The sequence below is a fragment of the Staurois parvus genome, unplaced genomic scaffold (genome assembly GCF_062004578.1).
Source record: "Staurois parvus isolate SC_StPar_1 unplaced genomic scaffold, SC_StPar_1.0 ptg000018l, whole genome shotgun sequence".
In the NCBI taxonomy this organism is placed as follows: Eukaryota; Metazoa; Chordata; class Amphibia; order Anura; family Ranidae; genus Staurois; species Staurois parvus.
The window spans coordinates 1,573,507-1,598,851 of record NW_028317814.1 but is presented as its reverse complement, the minus strand read 5'-3'; the positions used below and the strand labels follow the sequence as shown (position 1 = coordinate 1,598,851).

Here is a 25,345-nt window from a genome sequence, read left to right as displayed (position 1 = left end):
ATTACTAAATTATGACTAGATCATGACATGACTCACCATTATGAGACTGAATTAATGCATTTAAGAACTGTAGTTCATCAATAATCCTGCCTTCTATTGGTCTTTTTCCCATCCCAAGATCTCGTAGAATGGACAGAGTGAATCTTCGAGTTACTTTCCATCCTTCCCCATTTGAGAAAATGACTCCTAAGAGACAAAATGAAGTTGCAAAGTAGAATGCCAAAAATTGTCTGGTGCACATAAATATAAGTGTGTAAATTAATATAATTGTGGTCAATTCAGTAGTATAAAGTTTCATATGATTTATTCATACTAGATTTGTAGAAGAGTGTAGGAAAAAACTCTTCATCATATACATTCTTCACACTAGATGCACTTTTCTAATTTGTAAGAGAAACAATGGACATCAATATTGGCACTAGCTGCCTTTGCTGACTTGTTTTTAAGGCTTAACTCCCGGGATACATAAAATACACACATTATTGTCACTCTGTATTCATGAATACACCATGAAATGTATTGGATTTTAAACACAGGACGTGTAAGTACCTCCATTTGACTTGGGATCTTGCAGCAGAGCTCAGTTGTGTTGCAGTGTTTATATGCTAACAAAGGGCATGCCGAGGAGAGAGCAGAGTGACAGAGGGATATGCTCAGCAGTCTTCTGCAGCACTGTCCAGGCACAGGCTGGGGGAGGTACATGACTTCTATGGGTTACTTAACTGCATCAGAGCCTGTATTATTTTCAGAACTGGATGAACAGAAGTACAAATCCTTTGCCAGAGAAAACAGCTCCCATACACTGTATGCACTACATATATATAATTAGCTGCTTTGCCTGAAGTTCACCATTAAAGGTTCATGCTTCAGGATCACATCCTTCACTTTGCTTCAATAATTTAGGCAAAACCAGCCAGAAACAGGTCAGCAAGTCTCAACATTTAGCTAACTGCATGCTTACTCCAGGTCAATATCTAAGTAAATAGGGAGGCAAAGATAAGCACGATGGGTTTGCAGCTTTCTGTTAGGAATGGACTGGCCAGCAATGGTGGGACTCACCTGCCTTTTGATCTGCAGTACCAGGGCTGGCCAGCGGGTGCTCCCAGCAATCAGAGACTCAACCTTTCAGCCAGCTAACACCTGGAACTGATGATACTGGTGTATTTAAGGGATGGCCAGACTTGCAGACTCTGCCTTGGTGTTGTGTTTGTCCTGGGCCCTGTATCTGTCCTGCATCCTGTTTCTGGTCCTTTGCTGACTTCTCCTGCTCTGATCCTGGCTTGTGACCCTGACCATCCCTCTGTCTGACCCTCTGTACTACGCTGCTTGCTACCTGTTCTGATCCCTGGCTTGTGACCCGGACCATCCCTCTGCCTGACCCTCTGTACTATGCTGCTTGCTACCTGCTGAACCTGGCCTGTGACCCCGACCATTCTCCGCTTGCTCCCCCTGTACCTACCTGCCCAATTGATATTGACCCGGCCTGCCTGACGACGCTTGCTTGTATATACTGTTATCTGTGGGTGGTTTGGTTTGTTTGCACCGTATTATGTTTTAGTATTGCACTGCGTTTATGTTTGTACTGTTAGTGTTAATAAATTATATTGTTTATAACATATCTGAGGTCTGCGTATCCCTGCTTCAGTCACACACCTCTGGTCATACCTGGGAGCCCTGACATTACACCAAGGCCAATCCTGACCAGAAGTGGCTGCACAGGGAAGCCATCTTGGCTTGTTGATGGGAAGGATGGATCTTGAGGAGGTTGAGTATTTATATCTGCTAGTGTTTGATGACAGGGAGTATGCTTATCAAACTCTGAAGGAGTATACCCGGGATGAATTGCTAGAATGTATACGGCTCGCTCATGTTCTAGTAGATCAGGGCACAGAGTTCTCTGAGGTGCAGCCTTTGATTGAGGTTTGTGCAGAGTTGGTTTCATCTGGTTCCCCCGAATGCAGGGATGAATTTTTGCCACCATTTAGTGCAGACCAGGTAGAGTCCCTGGTGTGGTTATTAGAGGATGATGTGGGTTACTTTCTGGAGCGTTATTCCACATGTTCACCACAGACACTGAGAGATTGTATAAACGCAGTGCAGTCATTGACCAGACAGACTTTGTGTAAGCTCAGCTTTGTTCAACCCCTACTGCAGACATGGACAGATTTGTTGCACCCAGCCTCAGTCAGCTTACAAAGACCCAGTCCTGCTTCTAACTCTACTCCTGTATTCCCACCAGCTCCTCCAGTTACAGCCCAGTATACTTGGCTATCTACCGCATGTCAGTACCCTGTTCCCACTCGCTGCACCTATCCTGCCTTTAACCCTGTAAAAAAGCCCTCTGTAGCAACTGCTCCCTCTCCTGTTCCATCCTCCAGTTCTTCTCTGTCTCCAGCTGCTCCATTCGTTTGCAGACCTGCGTTTACTTGCAGTGCTCCAGTAGTTAAAACCAGAAAAAAGCGAAAATTCTTTCCAACCAATACCATCCTGCCAGTATCCAAACCGGTGAGCCTGCCTTCCGTGGTTCAGACTGATGCCTGTACGCAGCCTGAAGCCTCTACTCGGCCTGAAGCCTCTACTCGGCCTGAAGCCTCTCCTCGGCCTGAAGCCTCTCCTCGGCCTGAAGCCTCTACTCGGCCTGAAGCCTCTACTCGGCCTGAAGCCTCTACGCGGCCTGAAGCCTCTCCTCAGCCTGAAGCCTCTACGCGGCCTGATGCCTGTACTCGGCCTGATGCCTGTACTCGGCCTGATGCCTCTCTTCAGCCTGAAGCCTCTACTCGGCCTGAAGCCTCTACTCGGCCTGATGCCTCTACTCGGCCTGATGCCTCTACTCGGCCTGATGCCTCTACTCGGCCTGAAGCCTCTACTCGGCCTAATGCCTCTACCCAGCATGATGAACTGATCCAGCCTGACGATCCTATTAGGCCAGTTGACTCGATGCCCGCTGTTGATCCAGATGATCCGGTACCTGATCCGGTGCCCGCTGTCGTGCCAATTGACTCAGAGCCCGCTGTCGTACCTGGTGACTCGGTGCCCACTGCCTTGCCAGATGACGCGGTGCCCGCTGGCAAGCCAAATGACCTGATGCCTGGTGACCTAGTGTCCGCTGTCATACCTGATGACCCGATGCCCGCTGTCGAGCCAGACAATCCGGTACCTGATGACCCGGTGCCCACTGTCGTGCCTGTTGACTCGGAGACCACTGCCTTGCCAGATGACGCGCTGCCCGCTGTCGAGCCAAATGACCTGATGCCTGGTGACCCGATGCCCGCTGTCCAGCCAGACGATTCAATGTCTGCCCCGGTGCCCGCGGTCATGCCAGTTGACTCGGAGCCCACTGCCTTGCCAGATGACGCGGTGCTCGCTGTCGAGCCAAATGACTTGATGCCTGGTGACCCGATGCCCGCTGTCCAGTCAGACGATCCAATGTCTGACCCAGTGCCCGCGGTCATACCAGTTGACTCGGAGCCCACTGCCTTGCCAGATGACGCGGTGCTCGCTGTCGAGCCAAATGACTTGATGCCTGGTGACCCGATGCCCGCTGTCCGGTCAGACGATCCAATGTCTGACCCAGTGCCCGCGGTCATACCAGTTGACTCGGAGCCCACTGCCTTGCCAGATGACGCGGTGCCCGCTGTCGAGCCAAATGACCTGATGCCTGGTGACCCGATGCCCGCTGTCCAGCCAGACCATCCAATGTCTGACCCAGTGCCTGCGGTCATACCAGTTGACTCGGAGCCCACTGTCGTGCCTGGTGTCTCGGTGCCCGCCGCTCCGCCTGGGGGCCCCGAGACCTGTTGCTCCGCTTGGGGGTCCAGCGCCCGCCGCTCCGCCTGGGGATCCGGCGCCCGCCGCCCCGCCTGGGGGCCCGAGACCTGTCGCTCCGCCTGAGGGCCCGAGACCTGTCGCTCCGCCTGGGGGTCTGGCACCTGCCACTCCGCTTGAGGGCCCGAGACCTGTCGCTCCTCCGCCCGCCGCTCCGCCTGAGGGCCTGAGACCTGTCGTTCCACCTGGGGGTCCGGCGCCCGCCGCTCCGCCTGAGGGCCCGAGACCTGTCGCTCCATCTGGGGGTCCGGCGCCCGCCGCTCCGCCTGAGGGCCCGAGACCTGTCGCTCCGCCTGGGGGTCCGGCGCCCGCCGCTCCGCCTGAGGGCCCGAGACCTGTCGCTCCACCTGGGGGTCCGGCGCCCGCCGCTCCGCCTGAGGGCCCGAGACCTGTCGCTCCTCCTGGGGGTCCGGCGCCCGCCGCTCTGCCTGAGGGCCCGAGACCTGTCGCTCCGCCTGGGGGTCCGGCGCCCGCCGCTCCGCCTGAGGGCCCGAGACCTGTCGCTCCGCCTGGGGGTCCGGCGCCCGCCGCTCCGCCTGAGGGCCCGAGACCTGTCGCTCCGCCTGGGGGTCCGGCGCCCGCCGCTCCGCCTGAGGGCCCGAGACCTGTCGCTCCATCTGGAGGTCCGGCGCCCGCCGCTCCGCCTGAGGGCCCGAGACCTGTCGCTCCGCCTGGGGGTCCGGCGCCCGCCGCTCCGCCTGGGGGCACGATGCCTGTCGCTCCGCCTGGGGGTCCGGCGCCCGCCGCTCCGCCTGGGGGCACGATGCCTGTCGCCCCGCCTGGGGGCACGATGCCTGTCGCCCCGCCTGGGGGCACGATGCCTGTCGCCCCGCCTGGGGGCCCGATGCCTGTCGCCCCTCCTGGGGGCCCGATGCCTGTCGCCCCGCCTGGGGGCACGGTGCCTGTCGCCCCGCCTGGGGGCACGGTGCCTGTCGCCCCGCCTGGGGGCCCGGTGCCTGTCGCCCCGCCTGGGGGCCCGGTGCCTGTCACCCCGCCTGGGGGCCCGGTGCCTGCTGCTCCGCCTGGGGGCCCGCTGCCTGCTGCTTCGCCTGGTAATCCGATGTGCCTCTGCCCGGAGTCCTGCCCGATGTGCCTCTGCCCGGAATCCTGCCCGATGTGCCTCTGCCCGGAGTCCTGCCCGATGTGCCTCTGCCTGGAGTCCTGCCTGATGTGCCTCTGCCCGGTGTGCCTCTGCCTGATGTGCCTCTGCCCGATGTGCCTCTGCCCGATGTGCCTCTGCCTGGAGTCCTGCCCGATGTGCCTCTGCCCGGTGTGCCTCTGCCCGGTGTGCCTCTGCTCGATGTGCCGCTGCCCGGAGTCCAGCCCGGTGTGCCGCTGCCCGGAGTCCTGCCCGGTGTGCCAGTCTTTGATATCCCGCCAGTTGCCAGACCCGGGCGGTGGAACATTTTGCCCAGCTAGGACTGTTTGGAGCGTCCTGAGGCCGCTCCTTGAGGGGGGGGTACTGTTAGGAATGGACTGGCCAGCAATGGTGGGACTCACCTGCCTTTTGATCTGCAGTACCAGGGCTGGCCAGCGGGTGCTCCCAGCAATCAGAGACTCAACCTTTCAGCCAGCTAACACCTGGAACTGATGATACTGGTGTATTTAAGGGATGGCCAGACTTGCAGACTCTGCCTTGGTGTTGTGTTTGTCCTGGGCCCTGTATCTGTCCTGCATCCTGTTTCTGTTCCTTTGCTGACTTCTCCTGCTCTGATCCTGGCTTGTGACCCTGACCATCCCTCTGTCTGACCCTCTGTACTACGCTGCTTGCTACCTGTTCTGATCCCTGGCTTGTGACCCGGACCATCCCTCTGCCTGACCCTCTGTACTATGCTGCTTGCTACCTGCTGAACCTGGCCTGTGACCCCGACCATTCTCCGCTTGCTCCCCCTGTACCTACCTGCCCAATTGATATTGACCCGGCCTGCCTGACGACGCTTGCTTGTATATACTGTTATCTGTGGGTGGTTTGGTTTGGTTTGTTTGCACCGTATTATGTTTTAGTATTGCACTGTGTTTATGTTTGTACTGTTAGTGTTAATAAATTATATTGTTTATAACATATCTGAGGTCTGCGTTTCCCTGCTTCAGTCACACACCTCTGGTCATACCTGGGAGCCCTGACACTTTCATTTTCAATTTCAAGTTCACCATAGGCACCAGGATGACAGGTCCATAGCCACAAAAAAGTCAGCAATAGCAGCTTTCATATTACTGAACTTGTAGGTTGCAGTGTAAGCCCTTCTTTTCTATCTTGCTAAATATATTTGGGATGTGTTTGACAGACACTTAAGGAGTTCACTAATTTACTTACCATGGTTACGCTGAAAGTCATCAAAAACAGGCAACTCGCCACGACTTCCAAAATCATAGTTTGCCTTCACCAAAGCCTCTTGATTGGCTTCATAACCAACCAAAACCACTGTTTTTACTCTGCCAAAATGGAATGTGAAGAATGTGCCATACTTCTTCGCCAGCTGAAAAATAGGTTTAATACAGAATCATTATTAGAAGAACAATTGTAGTTCAAAACAAAGTACTATGAAGACCAAATGCTAAAAGGAAATCTAACAATAAAGCCCATGGACAAAGTAAACATGCAACTACACAACATTTGACTGTGTCAGGCCAGGCTGAATCAACATGGATTTTTATGATGGAAACGCATATGCCAATGGGACTTAATATTGAATTTGATCTTTACTGTTTTATTAGTGATTTTTAATAATTGTTGGAATTCATCTGTTATATGTCATTTTAAAGTATTTCCTGGCATACAATTGTAACATGTAGTGAATGTTATCGCATGAAGTGGAGTTTTTTATTCACCAATTTTATTCATCAATTTTTAATATTTTAATATTTATATATTTATATATATATATATATATATATATATTTCATATTCCTATTATATTCATTTTCACGCTGTTGCTATAAGAGACTTGTTTTTCATAGTCTTTATTTAAAAGGTTTTTTATTATTAATTTTTATATTATTATTTTTATCTTACATGCATTTATTCTTGATATTTACACAACATTTTAATTTCACCTAATAAAATATATATTTTTAATGATTTTTTAATGCCTATTTTCATATACCATGATTTATAGTTTTAGGTTGTCATTTGAGAGGTTTTTGGATTTAACACACACTGGAATCATGTATTAGCCATAAGGATCCTCTATACATATATATACACTCATACATTGAGCCAATTAGAATCACTGCCCCGTGATTTGTGCTAAATAAGGTCGGTTTTTTGTTACACGAGTCCGACGGTGGGGTTGCTTAGACACTGTCCAGACTACGGTAAAATGGTCGCGATTGTCCCACCCAGCGGGCTTATTGGAGTTGTTCCTGGCCTATAAAATTGAGTACTGTCGGCCAATCACGCATTCCTGATGAAGTCACGTGGAAGCGTGATGCAACGCGTTAACGGCAATGCGTGGTGACGTACTTCCGGCGTGGCGCCATCTTTGAACACTTTTTTTCATGCAATACACCCAGCACATGGGGAAATGCCTATTATCTCCTGTTAAAATGTGAGTGTATGTCTTGGCTTATTTAATCGTGGTATTAAAACGGTTTTACACTATGGAGAATGTGTCTTTCTCTTGTTCTATGGGCTATTGAGAAATTGTCATTGTGAGAGTACCTATCTGCCTGCCTACTTACCTGCTCAGAGGGAATAACTACACTGGTGACACAGGATACCAGTGGGGCTTTTATGCCCAGGACACCAGGCTGAAAGGAGTGCTTATACAGGAAGGATCCAGGGGTGATCCGAAAGGCTTTGTGGCCCTGAGGGGTCACCGAGTGGAGGTGAGAGGCCACTGCAGCCATTTTGGGATCACCTATCGGTGTGTTGTGCATTCACATTGTATGCCTTGCATGACCAGGAGGAGTGAAGCATTGTGTCTGTCCTTGTTCACAGAAATATGCATCATTGTCCTTTTTGTTATATAATACGTTATGTAATACCTGAGTGTCGTGTTTTGAGCACAGAGTGTTTTTATCCCTCTGCAGGGATTCACCTTTATATAGATTTGTGTCCCAGTTTTGGGTACCAGGGGTCACACTGTTTGCATCCCTACAGGGATTGGGCTCACTATATTTACTGTGTAGGTCACTTTATTTGGTCTCTTATTAGAACCTTGTGTGTTTTGTAGCACTAATTGTCACAGTTACTGGTATTGTATATAGCGCTACACCATCTCACATTTTTTAATCTATCTTTTGACTGTGTACTGCTTTGGACAGTGCAGGTAAAACCACTTCATAAAAATAATAAAAAAGTAAACTTGCACTAACATACACATGACTTGATCAGTACATATCACCAGAAACAACGCATCCAGAGGAATGCCATGTCCTGCCAACAGATGCAAAACTACTTTCAATGGAAGCCAGCAATAGGATAGGAAGTAATCAGGATGTAGTATATAATGTGGACACTGAACAAACCATAGGGAGAGAAACTACAGTAGCATCCCAAGCTGGAACCAAAGAAGGACCAAATCTTGGTGAGGTTATGCAGTACTTCCACAAAACTGACATGTTTCCGAGTACATACCCCTTTATCAGTGTCTGAAGAAGGGGCATGAATCCCGAAACATGTTAGTTGTTACTGCTGACTTCTCAGTGAGCGTTCTTTTACATATCTTGACAGGTTATGGATGAGTTGTTTCTGGTGATATGCAATGATCAAGTCACTTGTATGTACTGTAAGTGTAATTAATTTTTAATATTATTAAGGTGATTTTGCAATATCAAGTGTGCTCATTTTTTGTTTTTGTCTTTACATGTATATTAGTTCCTTGGAGCTATACACAGATATTGCAAGGATACTCAGAGTTTTCTTGGAACTAGTACAGTGCGATACATTTGAAGATTGTATTCAATGTATGACTGAATATTAAAGGGGTTTCCAAACTTTTCAGTACAAGGGCCACTTTGTATATTTTCCAAATATTCACAGGCCATAAAAATAGGTTTTGTAAATGAAGAATTAACTATGAATGAATAAACACTCTACAAAAAATAATTTCATATCAGAAGTCCCTCATCACATCAAAGTTCCCCGATCACATCAAAAGTCCTCCATCACATCAGAACCTCCCTACCATCAGAGTCCCCCTTTCACATCAGAGTCCCCCTTTCACATCAGAGTCCCCCTTTCACATCAGAGGACCCCTTTCACATCAGAAACTACAGGCTGTGTAAAATCTTTTAATGGGCCAGATAGTTTGGAGACCCCTGGTGTATTGAGTCATTCACCTAGAAGGTGCCTCATGGACTTGAGGGATCAGGCACCCACTTATAGCTTTTTGCAATGGAGGTAATCTAGGTGTATTTCCACTTTTGCAGCCAAATTGGAATAGTACTGCTTATATTTTTGCTACATGTTCTCATTCAGAAAGCATAACTTCAACAAAATTTTAAATTTGCTGCTTAGCTTTTACTCCTAAAGTGAGCTTTTTTTATGAAATACAAAGGGGTTGAGGAGTCAACATACACAATAATTAACCCTGTTTGTGCTGTGCTGACAGATTTCATTATAATTTGTAAATTAGATATGAACACTGTCCTAGCAAAGGGTTAAAGATTTAAAAGCCTGGCTTCTTCATTGTACTGTGTGTTAATGAGAGCATGCTTAGTGTGTCCCCTTAACTCCAGACCATTTCAGTGTGACCATCCTGAGATTTGAACTAAATCCTGACATTATGTAAAACCAAAGCTCAGTGCAGGAACACGTTCCAGTACTTGACTCAACTAACTATCTAGCAGGGGTGCAATACCACAGGCACCCAGGACACTACCCTGCATCTCTTGCTGGGTGCCCAGGGTTCCAGATGCTGTGATCATCCTCCCTGGAAGCCAGGCACCTGCCCCCATTGGCTGCCTGTCACAATAACTCACTGCTTAGCCAACAGAAGCCTCTCCTTCAGCTCTGATGTTCTCATGGGCACAGGGCAGTAGGAGGGGCTGGAGAGAAGGGACAACCATTGCACTGATCCGGGCTCAGGGACTCATCCCAGATTCCTAGGACACTGGGATTTTGTGTAAAATGTCGGGACAGTCCCGCCGAATCATGAATGGTTGGGAGGTTGGATTTGTACTAGAAGGGAGAGAGGATTTGTGCTGGTAGGGGAGATTTGCGGGAAGGAGGATTTGTGCTTTAGAGGATTAGGGGAAGGGAGAATTTGCACTGGGATGGGGGGTGTACTTGGAAGGGGGATTTGGGGGGTGTAAGAGGATTTGTGCTGGAGAAGACTTGGGGGGAGAAAATCTGTTTTCCCCCCAAATCATCAGTTTGTACAATACACAGCCTTGACCCCATCACACGCCTTACAGACTCCTTTACTAAATACAATATACACTATTGTACATCGCACACTTCTCACCAACATTGCTTCAACAGTTGCCAGTTCGCTAAATAGTTCTTGACTATTTTAATGAAGTTCTTCTGTGAGGTAGACTCAGACAAAGTGTTAACTCTCTGTCCATTTTCAGTGTGTGCAAAACTACATGTAATGGAAGCTTTTTTTATATTTTTTTCAAATGACTGTGCTGAGGTTTATATTGTATGTGTCTGTGAGACTGTCTTGTTGCACAGCAATCAAAGCCTATTTAGTGTGCAGCAGCTGCAGTGAGATGGTGGTAGGGGGCAGTGTGATGCGCGTTTCAGTGTATATTTAAGAAGAGGTGGTGCATCTGAATGGTTTAGCTCTGATGAAGGGGTCTTGTCCCCCGGAACGTGGCAGGCTACCAAGTTTGGTACATATGATCAGATGACATTGCCCCATGGCTGGAGTTGTTATTTGATATGTCTGTTCCATTTAATGTTTGTAAGTATGTTTTTGACTTTTGGATTCAAATAAAAGTGGGGATGGTGATGCACTAGGCATTTGCGCCCCTCTGTGTTTTTTTAAATACTAGTCCAACCTGACCTTTGTGGAGCCTGCCTGGGGACCCCTTTGGTCAGCCACCTAACTAACAGCTACAGGCAGCCACCTACTGAGAGAGGTGTTACAACCCCATTTCCTGGCAACTGCAAATAACTGTATTTATTGTACATAACTGTGTTACATCATTTGTTTTGCATGTGAACTTTTCTGATACTCTTTTATACTGTATTGTGCTGCTACCTACTGATCTAGTGTGGGGATAGTTTCATTGACTGTTATTCTTTGTGTATCAAACACGAATTCTTCTGCGCTCAAGGACCCAGGCGGGTGGCACATAGATGGAACCAGAACTGGACAAACACCGACCACCAGTGCTTCAAAGGTTGTGCAGCTCCAAACAAGGCTGGGGAAGCCCGACCAACACTACAGAGCGAAATAAAAACGAGAAGCGCACAAACCTTGCGCATTACCTCAGTAAACACAAATTTATTAATCAGAAAGGTACTCACAAACAGCGAATACAATCAGGCATGTCAGTCCTCACAGGGACTTCAGAGATAGAGAGCCAGCGCGAGTCCCATCGTGGGGGTAAGCACTCAGTTCAGCTGATGCGTTTCGAAGGCCAAACCTTCTTCATCAGAGCTCTGATGAAGAAGGTTTGGCCTTCGAAACGCGTCAGCTGAACTGAGTGCTTACCCCCACGATGGGACTCGCGCTGGCTCTCTATCTCTGAAGTCCCTGTGAGGACTGACATGCCTGATTTTATTCGCTGTTTGTGAGTACCTTTCTGATTAATAAATTTGTGTTTACTGAGGTAATGCGCAAGGTTTGTGCGCTTCTCGTTTTTATTTCGCTCTGTATTCTTTGTGTATCACCATTGCATACTTTCCTATCTTTCTATTCCTATCTTCCTATCAATTCACCCTGCAGTTTATTCAGTAAACATCAAGTTGCACATCCCAGTTTGGTTGAATATTTGGCTGATACCATTACATAATATACATGGTAATGAATAAGCTCTGTCTTTAGTGTGAAATGCTTTTACCTGAGAGTCCCCAAACTGTATTTCCACTGTCTGTATTGGTTTTATCTTGGTTCAATAAAGTGGATTGTTTGGAGTGCAGCCAATCAGAGGTCCTTTGTTCTTACCATTACATAACTCTTGTCATCTACAAACATGATCTGCCCAGCAGACAACAGTGAGGGAATTAGCACTATGGCAGCACACAATGGCTACACACCAGAGGTAAACAAACAGCCTACCATATCTGCCACTTTAACTCCCTTTTTTTGTGGTGGGATTCCTGCCACAACAGCTACCCAGGTAAGCATGGCCAGATCAGGACTTGGATGATTAATTTAGAAGATTGCAGAGTCTGACCTGATTATATAGTATTCCTTCTACTCAAAAGGCAGAACTGGTTGCAAAAGTAGAACAAAAGGCAAAACTTTTTATAATTTTGGAAAGAGTAAAGGGGAGGAGGTTATAACCCCAGACACTTTTTTTTGCTGCCATTTGTTTTCTTTTGTGGAGATTTCCCTTTACCTTCTATTCCATAGCCAAGACAGGAAGTCATAGGAAATTCTTCCAAAGTTGAGGAATCCCTGGTCATCATTAGGGTCTTAAGAATGAGTGTTCTCATTTCATGATTTCACTTCTATTTTTGTTTCGGGGACAACTCAACATTTGGGTTTTCCTTTCACTTTTGGTGATAACAATAAACAGGACAAATAAAAAGGTGAATCTCCCTAATGGCAGCGCATACCGCAATAAAAACCTAACAGGGGCTTTAATCCCTCTCCACTCTGTCCTAAAAAAGTTTTGCCTTTAGTTATACTTTAATTCCCTAGAGGGGAGTGAGGAGATTATTCCTGCATCTCCTGGTAGAGAACCAGGATTTCATAGACTGTAGACAAGAAAGTCAGCCTTCTGGAAGCAGACAGGTGGTAGCATTAGAGGACAATAGGGCTTGCTTTACTCTTCAAGAAGCAGAGAGCAGGACAATCAATTCTGCAATATACCCTGAAATTGCAAGTTATAGAAGAAGAGATTAGGCACAAGGAAAGGGGCCCTGCAGGATGGTCAATCTGGCTGGGCTGATATAAATGAACAGTTCATGGATGAATCGCTGTCTCGTAAGAAAGAGAATGTTTGCAGGATAAAGACCCAAATGTGAAATTTCATGAACTATTAAGGTAGCTGTAGTCTGCTCAGAGTGGAGACATGCTGGTGTGGATGTAACTATGGCCAACGCAGGGGCAAAACAATTGCACCTGCCAGAAATTGAAAAAGCGTCATGGGAGGCAGCCATGCTGAAATTGATGGAAGAGATGGCCCAACTCCAGACATAACTGGATGCATTGAGAAGCAAGCAGGAATACCCCAAGAGGGAAAGAGATAACACCCCCTCATTGATAAATGAAATGATCAAGGCAAGGTAGTTCACCTTTCCCATGCTGGAGCTACCAAGAAATGGGACATGACCTGAGGGACTGTCCTAACTTCATGCAGAGGAAATCAATAATCCAGGACACCTAGCCACTAGCAGTCAAGAGATGGGGCAGCACAGTGAAACCAGTCACTGGAAAATATTGTGGTCCAATGTCCTGTTTGTGTGGGTACTTTGATTGGCAAGAGATTAATACCTTTTAAATACTGAGTTGCAAGTCACTACTCTGCTGGAACCTCTGTTTTAGTGATATCCCCCCTCCCCCCAAAAAATGAGGATAGATACCCCATCTAACTTGCTGAATGCTGCCAATGTACTTCCCACAGAAGTAGTTGGGATTACCTATATACAGGAAAACTGCGGAAATCTGGGAAGCAAAAGGTGTTCTCAGGGTCCCCTTTAGGACAGAAGCTGTAAACCCAGACAGCATCCTGATTTAATTAGGTGATGTAATTGTGTTTTCTTCCACCTCTGAACAAAACATCACCTACCTGCTGTGTTGGCCAGGCTGCATCTATGTAGTGCTACCCTCTTAAGGGCCGCTGGATTTTGCTGGGTCCCCCTAAGCTTTGCACAGCCAGGCAACACGCATTTTCCACACTTTCTTTCAGAGTCAGTAAAACAGTCCTTAAGCTTGTTTTTTTTGTCTTTATTAAGGGTTAAACACTTGGATGGGGTCTAGGGGTATATGGCATGGCCAAGGAACTGTAAAACTTTGAGGACAACTTCTGTACAAAAATATGTTGACCAAAATAAGCAAAAGTCTCCTTAAGGAGTCCCCTTTGGTGTACCTCCTCAGACCCCAGATGAAACTCTCCTCATCCACCCGGCTGTCTTGAAGGTATCCCTGGACAAGCAATTCCAGAATCCACTGTGAAGCAACCCCAGACGAGGACGAGTTGGGTATTGCACCTGACCCCAATCTCCCTTCTGTGGCCCAAGGGGTGTATAAGTACTCACATTGTCCTGTCCTGTAGCTTAATGGGTTGCAACTGCTTTCAGGCCTTACGCTGGGATGGCTCCTTCCCTGCTGACAGGTTGTCCTCCTTAGGAGACTGTAGTAGGGCAGTGGAGATCCTTCTGCCTGCTCCAGCCTATAGGTAGGCCCCACTCTCTGGGGCCCCCTCCCAGGCTCCGCGCTCCAGAACCTTCCTTTGTCCATCTTCCACCCAAACACAACTCACACCCCTGATGCACAGACTCTCTCAAATTTAAGGGCAGCTCTTAGCCGCCCTGCCTGGCCTCCTGCCTCAGGATTGGCCAAGTTCCATTAAAATGCAAATCTAGGCCTCCTCTCCTCCACCGCACCTCTGTTAGAAAATTCCTCCAGTTTCCAGAAGGGTGGGAGGGCTCCAGAAGCCCTAACCTGTAGAACCTCTCAGCCTGCCTGAGGTAACCTCACTGCCTCTCTTTGGGGCTGACTAATCCAAAGCTTCTAACAAGCTTCTACCTAACAGAAAAAAATCCTATCTACCTAGAGGGCGCTACATCAGTATAGCTGAAGCTCAAACTCAAGAAATGGCATCTGTTCAAGGGTGAGGCACCTAGGACACATCATCTCCAAGCAATGCATGTTTCCGAACCTCAAGAACGTCAAGGCTATACAGGAGTGGAAGTCTCCAGTAACCATGGATGAGGTTAGAACCTTTCTAGGGCTAGCAGGAAGTTATTGACATTTTCTCAAGCAGTACACGCTTCACTTTACTCCAATCCAATCCAAAAAATACTAAAAGAAGAGGGGCCAGGTGGAAAAGAGAACAGACAACAGAAGGTGTTTTTTTTTTTAATGTCAGCCCCTGCATTGTCAATTTCTGTGTTCTCCCACCCATTCTGGCTAAGAATTGATGTCAGTACCCAGGGCCTTTTGAAAACACACAGCTGAGAGAAATCCTGTTAAATACAGCTCATTCAAGCTGAAGCTGCTGTGGGAAGCCACTGAATGTTTTGCAAAGTTCTTGATGGGGCCAAATTTGAGGCCTGCACAGTTAGCAATCCCTTGATACATCTCAAACAGCTAAACTTTATATCCTGGAACAATAATAGACAGCCCATCTAGGGAGGTTGAATTTTCCCTGCATTACCACAAAGGAAGAATAACAGTTAATCAAGCACTTTGTTGGCATTGTGTGTTAAATTTGGTTGCTATTTTATAAAATTTTGCACTTCATCAGTGTTATTTGCACTTTTTTAAACTGGGTAGTAAGCTCATTTTTTTTACTTTTACCTGCTGGTTAGCTTATATTAAAGCTTACCTGTAGGTAAAATGAATATCTCCTAAATGTGCTTTGAAAGAACGGCATTCCTGGAAGTGCATAGGAGTGACGTCATCGTGGCCTGGCCTGTAAGACGGCCAGAGCTCCTGAACCCGGAAGGAAGACTGGGTGAAGATGGAAGCCTCTGCAATGGTGAGAGTGCATGCACATTATGACATTACCTTGCAAGGGACTTTTTTTTTTCCTGAGATTTACTACCGCTCTAATTGAAAAAGCTGTTTGGTGTGTGGATTGACATCACAACTCTGATTCCTCTAAACAGATAATAAATGATCATGAGACATCTTATGACCTAAGGCAAACTGAATATCAATAGTCAAAGAGCAATAAATAAAATAAAATAAAATACAAATAAATACCAAAATAAATAAATGCCAAAGGCTTCACATCAATCATTAACTCTGCTGCAGCTAGGAAAACCATAGCCCACCCAAAAGGAGCCACTTCTTGGGATCCTTAACTTTGCTAAAGCATTAAATAAAAAGACATGTAGCATGAGTATCTTGCTGAATTGAAAGTGTTTTTATTGGTTTCAAATCATAGCTTGCACAATGACAAGATCACAATCAGATCCTGGGTATGTTTTACACCAAATGGTCCATACTTATCAGGCTGGAAACCCCCTGCAAAGCACTGTATGTCAGGGACTTATCTTTTTATTTGCACCTAAATAAATATTAACGTTTCAGGGAATACAAGTTACATAAAAACACCTCAGAACTGGCTAATAAGAGTCAAAATAATAGTTAGAGCAAGTAAACAGATTACATTGGTTAAGACTTAGATATTGAAAAGTCACAAACAATCTAAAATGTAGGTCATCTTAAATTAAAGTAGATACTAATACCAAAAGCAGTATTTTTATGAACACTGAAGCAAACATGACATTCTCCCTGATCCTGACAAATTTCTTCTTTCAGGTAAACCAAGAAACCTTCTATTTTCAATGTATTTGATTTATTATACTATGGAAGAGCCCCAGAGCCATCCAACTATTTTTAAAACACAATTTTGAGTTTTAAAGTCAGAATTGTGAGATTAAAAGTCAAAATTGTGAGAGTGAAACTCAGAATTCTGAGTTTCAAAGTCAGAATTCTAATATTATAAGTTAGAATTCTAAGTTTCAGAGTCAGAGTTCTGAGATTAACCTCTTGAGCTCTGGAAGGTTTTACCCCCTTCATGACCAGGCCATTTTTTTAAATTTAGCACTGCACTATTTTAACTGATAATTGCGCAGCCATGCAACGATATACCCAAATTAAATTTATATCATATTTTTTTTCACACAAATAGAGATTTTTTGAAAGTCTTGAAACTCCTGCATAAGTGTGGATGCCGCTCTGACCACTCATGGAATCCTAGAGTAAAATGGCCGCAGCCATAACTCCAGCCACACCAGGGGGGGACTGACCATTTGGAAATTCGGGCACTGCCCGAGGGCCTGGGGTCAGTAGGGGGCCCCATGAGATGCCCCTGGTACCTTTTTTCATAGGATTTTTTGAGTTTGGGCAAGGACACAGGGGCCCCATGATCTTCTTTTGCCCGGGGGCCCCATGAGTTGTCAGTCCGCCCCTAAGCCACACCCCCCAGGGCTTGATCACAGAGGAGGCATCCACACTTATGCACTGGATGAGAAGGGGTTAACATCTTGGGGTAATCAAGGGATAAGAGTGTGCCTAACAAGTGTTAAGGTGTATATTATGTGCTGCTTTTTCTAAAAATCTATTTTGTTCATTTTCCCTGCTGTGCATGACTCACTGGTCAGGAAATGCTGACAAAATCCCACTGAGTTGGTGGCAGGTGGGGTGTGCACTCCCTACATCCAGAAGCAGGGAGTGACGCTGTTCCTGTAGAAGCCACCCATCTGCAGTACAATGCGGGTGGGTGGCCCTTAAAAGGTTTCAAACTCAGAATTCTGAGTTTCAAAATCAGAATTTTGAGTTTCAAAGTCAGACTTCTGAGTGTGTAAATGCAGTAGTCTCAATTAGGAGGGTTGGGATTTGTAAGAATTTGGGACTTATAGGACTAATCAGCAACAATATAGTACCATCCAATGACCATCATTCTGCAGACAGACTGTCTTCTGTTCTGATATATATATGCCAAAATGTGCACTGAAAAAATGAGCGATGTTCCACGACCAACAATCCTATAGGGAGCTAGGGAACCATGCACAGCCCCATGGTTCTGTATATTATGTATGTTGGCACTAAGATTTAAATATACAGTCCCTTCTCCGCAGACGGACAGTGCTGCTGTTCAAAGGTGCCCTTGTGCTCTTTTATCCAGAGTGGAGGCACTCTAATACAGGAGGTGTATTACTGGTCAGATCACCAGGTGAAAACAGAAAAAGCCTAAAAAAGAAAATGAAAGCAACCACCACATCTAAGTATTGAAAAGCTGCCATATATTGCATTGTTGGTTGTGGGATTAATACTGCTTTATGCTCAACAATGTTTATGCCAGAATCTCTTGGAGATATAGGAATTAGGGATGCATCGATAGATAGTTACATAGTTAGTCTGGCTGAACAAAAGACAAAAATCCATCCAGTTCAACCACAGAAAAAAGAAAAAAAAGTTATTATCCTATACCCACAGTTGATCCAGAGGAAGGCAAAAAAACCCAGCAAACACGATCCAATTTGCTCCTGCAGGGGAAAAAATTATTTCCTGATCCCCGAGAGGTAATCGGATATTCCGTGGATCAACTTTACCTATAAATGTTAGTATCCAGTTATATTCTGTGTATCTAAGAAAAAAATCCAGGCCTTTTTTACAGCAATCCACTGAGCTGGCCAGAACCAACTCTTGTGGGAATCTATTCCACATTTTCACAGCTCTGACTGTGAAGTAACCTTTCCGTGTTTGGAGATTAAATTTCTTTTCCTCCAGACGTAAAGAGTGCCCCCTTGTCCTCTGTGATGACCTCAGGGTGAATAGCTCTACACCGAGTTCACTATATGAATCACTGATATATTTATACATGTTGATCATATCCCCCCTTAATCTCCTCTTCTTCGTGTCTCTTATCACGTTGGTTGCCCTTCTCTGTACTTTGTCCAGTTCCCCAATGTTCTTTTTGTGAATTTGTGGCCAAAACTGAACTGCATATTCAAGATGAGGTCTTACTAATGATTTGTACAGGGGTAATATGATATCTCTCTCTCTGGAGTCTATACCTCTTTTTATACAAGAGAGGATTTTGCTAGCTTTAGACTCCGCAGCTTGGCATTGCATGCCATTATTAAGCTTGTGGTCTACCAGAACCCCCAGATCCTTCTCCACCATTGATTCCCCCAGTTGTACCCCCCTTAGTATATATGATGCATGCATATTCTTAGCCCCCAAGTGCATAACCTTACATTTATCACATTAAACCTCATTTGCCACATAGTTGCCCAATTACACAGTGCATTGAGGTTGGCTTGTAAGTTGGAGACATTCTGTAAGTACATTATTCCACTGCACAGCTTGGTGTCATCTGAAAAGACTGAAATGGGATTTTTAATCTCAGACCCTATATCATTTATAAATATATTAAAAAGTAAGGGTCCCAACACTGAATCTTGGCGTACACCACTGATGACCCTAGACCATTCAGAGTATGAATCATTAACCACTACTCTATGAATACGGTCTTTTAGCCAGTTTTCTATCCATTTACATATGGATTTTTCCAATCTCATAGACTTTACCTTACACATTAGCCATGTGTGGGGAACTATGTCAAGCACTTTTGCAAGTATACCACGTCCACTGCCACCCCTCTGTCCAAGGTTTTGCTCACCCCGTCATAAAAAGAAATCAGATTTGTTTGACAACTTCTGTCTTTCATGAATCCATGCTGTCTGTTGCTTAAAATATTTTTTTCCAGAAAGAACTCATCTATGTGGTCTTTTATTAAACTCTCCAGTATCTTCCCAAGTATAGAAGTTAAACTAACAGATAGTGATACTGGTATCGGTATTGGTGCTGATACCGAGTATTTTTACGAGCACTCATACTCGTCAAAATACTCCTGATACCTTAAACAATACTTTGCATTGTGATTTGTGTTAATGGACACAAATTGCAGCGCAAAGATTAGCATGTGATTTGAATAGGAATGCGATTCCTGTCCAAATTGCATGCGGTTTCCCCACTGCTCCTGTGTGAACCCAGGCTTGCCATAGCTAAGTTCACACAGGAGAGGTCCGAAAAACCTTCCTGCAGGCATCCCATGCTGAGTCTCAGCAGTGGGAGAGGAGAGATATCAATGTGATATCAATGTGATGGTGCTAATCATTCAAAAGTCCTCTAGCCCGAACTGTCATCGCTGCAAGGAGAGGAAATTTCAAATCCTCGCCGCTTTCTCTCCTCTCCTACCTCTGAGACTCAGCATGGGATGCTTGCAGGGAGGTTTCCCGCACCGCTGTTGTGTGAACTCGGGCTATGACAAGACTGGGTTCACATAGGAGCAGTGGGGAAACTGCATGCGATTTGGACAGGAATCACATTCCTGTTCAAACTTCATGCTAATTTTTTCAGTGTAAATTGCATCCATTAACACAAATTGCATTGCAAAGTATTGGTAATCGGAATCGGCAAGTACTTGACCGAAAGTATTGGTACACGTACTCGCCGATAAAAACAGTATTGGAGCCTCCCTAACAGAAATATATTCAACTTTTTCAAGTGGTTGCAAAGGCTGGATTTTTTTTATATAAACACAAGCATGTAATACTGGCATGCACCTTCAACCCTGAACCTTCTCTTTTGGGGTCCCCCACAAGAACTCTAGGCTCCTCCTCTTCTAAGTCTGCCAACATTCAAGCCGCTTGCTTTGGGGGCAGATGTACATGCTCACTCCTGAGCCAGGCTGTGTTCGTCCATAGACACATAGCACAGCAGAACTCGGCCTCACCCCGCATTCTCTGCTCACAGGATTTGATTGACAGTAGCAGGAGCCAATGTCTCACACTGCTGCCTCTGTATCCTGTGAGGAGAGGAAGAGAGGAGAGCACTGCTGCAGAGAGGCACAGCACTGGAACAAGATAGGACTCAGGTAAGTGTCTATGGGGGTGAGGGGGCCATACTACTACTGGCACGTTTTTTTACCTAATGCAGGGAAAGTATTAAGGTAAAAAATGTCTAGCTTTTAAAACCACTTTCACTTTCCTGCATCTGCCAAAATCTTAGGTACCACCTTTTCATTTTTTTTTTAAACACTCACCTCCATGAAAGTGTAATCCTGCCTGACAATATCCAAAATGTGCATATTCCCAATTAGGGGGAGAGGTCTGGGTCCTGGGGGGAATTTGTAATTTTTCTTTTTCGGCAGATCCATTAGAATTTTCACGCACATCGCAACCAGGGCGCATATTAGGAAAAGCGTCACTGACTCTGGTAGAATTGCCATGGCTGGTTTCTTCACCTGCGTTCTGTTCAAACTGGAACTTCAGAGTTGTAATAAACTTTTGTATATATACTCTAAGTCTATCCCATTTCTAGAATCCAACTCCACCCAATCCAAAGATTTTTTCTTCACTGCCTAATGTTCTTTTGGTGTGTTGACCAACTTTTACTTTGCTGATTAAGCAAAAGTGAAGAAATAATGAGCCATGAAAGATTGGCAAACATACCAGCAACATTTACAGAGACAACATTTAACTTTGTTTAATTTACTCCAGGAATTGAATACTGCAATGAATAAATGATTACACGGGTAATGATTTGTCAGCCCCAGTTCTAGCTTTAAATGTCTGTCTCTGGAAATGCTTTTAGATCTAACTCTGATGATCCATTCCATACAATTCTTTTTTATTCTGCATTGTAGGGTTAATTTCTACTGTGTTTCTCTGTAACATACTGTATTTAAAATGAAACATATTCTCTAATTTAACTAGCTGCCGACCGCAGATAGCCGAATGACGGCTACACTGCGGCCGGCCAGTTCTGAGTGGACGTCATATGACGTCCTCCCAGAACGCGCCCTCCTGCGCGCCCCAGGGGGCGCGCACCCGGCGATCTCCGTGATCGCTGTGTCCTACGGACACAGCTGATCACGTGATGTGGTAAAAGGCCAATCACAGCAGCCTTTTACCACGTGATCAGCGGTGTCCAATGACACGCTGATCAGAGGGAAATGCAAGTGCCGGTTCTCGGCTGCACTTTCTTCACGCTGTCAGATCGTGAGGAAAGTACTGCCGAGAACCGGCAGTTGTCAGAGCGGGGATCGGCACCGATCATCAGGGCACTGATGGTCAGTGCCCTGATGATCGGTGCCCAGCAGTGCCACCCGCAAGTTCCGCCCACCTGTGCCCAGCAGTGTGCCCACTAGCTCCGCCCACCTGTGCCCAGATCGCCCACCTGTGCCCAGCAGTGCACCCACCTGTGCCCAGCAGTGCACCCACCTGTGCCACTCTGCAGTGCCACCTACCTGTGCCCAGAAGTGCCACCTACCTTTGCCCAGCAGTGCCACCCACCTGTGCCCACCCACCTGTGCCCACCAGTGCCACCCACCTGTGCCCACCCACCAGTGCTGCCCACCAGTGCCACCCACCAGTGCAGCCCAGCAGTGCTGCCAGTCAGTGCCACCAGTCAGTGCCCAGGGGTTGTGCCAGTTAGTGCCGCCAGTCAGTGCCCAGAATTGATGCCAGTCAGTGCCATCTATCAGTACCCATCATCAGTGTCACCTATCAATGCCGCCTATCAGTGCTGCATATTAGTGCCGCCTATCCATGACACCTCATTAGTGCTGTCTATCAGTGCCGCCTATCCGTGCCACCTCATTAGTACTGCCTATCAGTGCCCTTTAGTGCTGCCTATCAGTGCCCATCAGTGCCGCCTATCAGTGCCCATCAGTGCTGCCTCATCAACGCACATCAGTGAAGGAGAAAAAATACCTGTTTGAAAAATTTTATAATAGAAACAAAGAAACTTTTTTTTTTTCAAATTTTTTGCAATTTTTTTATTTATAGCGCACAAAGTAAAGCGCCCAGTGGCGATTAAATACCACCAAAAGAAAGCTCTATTTGTGAGAAAAAAATGATCAAAATTTCATATGGGTACAATGTTGCATGACCGCGCAATTGTAAATCAAAGTGCGGCAGCGCTGAAAGCTGAAAATTGGCCTGGTAAATAAGGGGGTATAAGTGCCTGGTAGGCAAGTGGTTAATAAATTGGTTATAAGTTGATGTTTAGTGTTCTAAGACCAAACTTTCTCTTTGCATGCTATTTTGGCTCTTTGCATCGCCTTTGCAATTATAATACGTTTGTATCTATTTTGCTTCACTGCATTTAAGTCTCTCTTGATTCTGTCATTGACTTACTGTCCCTGTGATGCCATACAAGGAATACATTTAATCCATTTCAGGCCCAGGGTATCTGTTAGCCATTGCAATTTTTTTTTATTCTTTAGGGTACCTTAATTTGACATTGGATTTCTCAAGACTTAAAGGGCTTCATTTTAGCAGTTAAAATATGTAGATGTATTTTTACTATCATAGTTATTTTTATAAAGATGAGGAAAAACACTGAAATAATAATTTAATTCTTTTTCTAGTTCCTTTAAAAAAATAACCAAAAAATATAACTGCCGATAATTATTTAGCAGTTTTTCCCTTCTGTTAAAAATATGCAATACATTTAGCAGTGACAAATTTATGCAACCCAAAATCCAAACCAATGTAGGTATGTTAAAACTGCTATAGCAGTTTTGGGCATGGAAAAATAATAGATACATTCTCGTGAACAATTGAAGTATAACTAAAGGCAAAACATTTTCTTTAATATTGGATAGAGTGGAGAGGGATTAGAGCACCTGTCCTCAGAACAATAATAAAGGGAATATCTTCCAATGGGGCCACTAATTCTGTTGACCCTGGTGACAACCCAGGATTCCCTCATTTTGGAGGGATTTCCTCTCACTTTCTGTTTGACTATGGGACAAGAAATGAAGGGAAATCTCCCCAATGGGACACAGATGGCAAAAGGAACACTGATGGTGTTATATACCTCTCTTTAGCTAGCCTTTAGTTCTACTGTAAGTGTCAGGGAAGGAGAAATGTGCCCAGGCACATAATTATGCGCAGATGGGGAATGCCTGTGTGCGCCGGACTCACACTGTGTGCGCACATGTGTGGGTAGCGGCATATGTGCCTGCCACTGAATTGACTCCTAGCAGGCTATTTAAATATCACTGTAGCACTAGCACTTTGCCTTATGGTCTACATAGTTCTTCTATTTGCTACCTGTTTTTGTGTTGATATCCTGATGCTGTATTGATCTGTCTGACCATGCTTGAACTCTGCCTGAACTGACCCTTGGCTTGTCCCTGACTACATCTTCATCCGCTCCTGTTTCCTGCCTCCCTTTCCGTTGATAACCCCAGCCTGAACCTGACTATTCTCTTGCCTGCTGTTCTGTTCTTGATCTACCTGCTAGTTGCTGATCCAGCTTGCCTGACCCTGTTCTGTATCTCACTTATAGCAATCACCTTCACTCCTGTAGCCTGCAAAGTGCCCATTGACAGTCTGCCTGCGACCTGCCGACCTGCCAAGTACCTGCTGTTGGTGACCTGCCAGTGTGCCAAGTGACCTACGGGCTTGCCAAGTACCTGCTGTCTCTGTCCTGCCAGTCTGCCAAATACCTGCTAACTGCCTGCCAAGTGACCCGTCAGCCTGCCTTCTTCCTAAAAAAAAATGACAAAAATGTCATTTGCGTACAGTGTTGCATGACCGCGCAATTGTCATTCAAAGTGCGACAGCACTGAAAGCTGAAAATTGGCCTGGGCAGGAAGGGGGTGAAAGTGCCCAGTATTGAAGTGGTTAAAGAACTCTTCTGATCTTAGCATGATGATGCCACATACATCAATAACAAAGAGAACACAGACCCTAGAAACCTGAGGTTTAACTAAGACATGTTCCACCTGCATAGTTCCTAAGGAAGTTCTAATCATTGGCACACAATCTGGAACACAATATTTTAAGTTCATGGATTTATAGTGGTGGTGAATATAGGAAGTACGTTATTTTTCCATATGACAATTGTATGTGTATTAAAGCCGTTGTAAAATCATTTTTTGAACTTGTACCTGCAGGTAAACCTATAATAGGGCCTACCTGTAGGTACAGTAAATATCTCCTAAACATGCAGTGTTTAGGGGATATTCACACGGGATGCAGCTGGTGATATCACTGGCGCATGTGCTCTGAAGGGAAGGCAAAATCATGGCTTTCCTTCAGAGTTCTGTGCCTTGGGTGTGACTCCTGTGAGTATTCAAAGGAGTGACGTCATCATGGCTCAGCCATTCAAAGGACCGGGGCCCGTAAACCTGGAAGAAAGACTGAGTAAAGTTGGACGCCCTGTTAGCGATGACAGCGTGCCGCTGGAGGGCTTAATTTTAGGGTAGGTATGCCATAATGTGATATAATTATTTCTTAAACGACCCTGGGCTCATGTTTTTTCTTTTTTTATAAATCAGAACGTTTACAACTGTTTTAATGTAGATCATGAAAATGAATACATCAGACCAGTGAGAAGCACCTCCTGAGAAGCACCATGAGAAGCACAAGCAGAACTGTGGACTTCGGTGGCAGACAGACCCCAAGGGACAGCTCACCCTCCTGGTCTTCGCTGAGCCCCCCCCACCTTTATCACTATTCAAACAGACACTCAAGCTTTGTGGTCACATGACTGCTTGCAAAAAGATTAAAAAAAGGTATCATTTGAGACTTAGTATGAGGCTAAGTATAATTAATGGAAACAGGCAGCGAGTAGTCAGCACCTCTGTGCACTTTGTCCTCCCGCTGTGCTTGCATACTAAACAGAGCAAGAACTTTCAGGCAGGCATTGGGAGGTAAAAGATCAGAAACTGGGTGCTCAGATAGATGTCCATGGAA

At 45.8% G+C, this 25,345-nt stretch overlaps 1 protein-coding gene across 1 annotated transcript in view; it reads right to left on the bottom strand.

Annotated features, from left to right (window-relative positions):
- LOC149473015 (cytochrome P450 2W1-like) overlaps nt 1–20,876 on the bottom strand; it is a 40,247-nt gene extending 19,371 nt beyond the window's left edge. The window contains exons 1-3 of the mRNA XM_089684208.1: nt 20,677–20,876; nt 6,140–6,302; nt 37–186 (exon numbers count right to left, since the gene is read on the bottom strand). Coding sequence (XP_089540334.1) covers nt 37–186; nt 6,140–6,302; nt 20,677–20,862 — 499 coding nt within the window. The 5' untranslated portion in view covers nt 20,863–20,876. The remainder of the gene's footprint in view (nt 1–36; nt 187–6,139; nt 6,303–20,676) is intronic.
- Nucleotides 20,877–25,345: the final 4,469 nt, after the last annotated feature.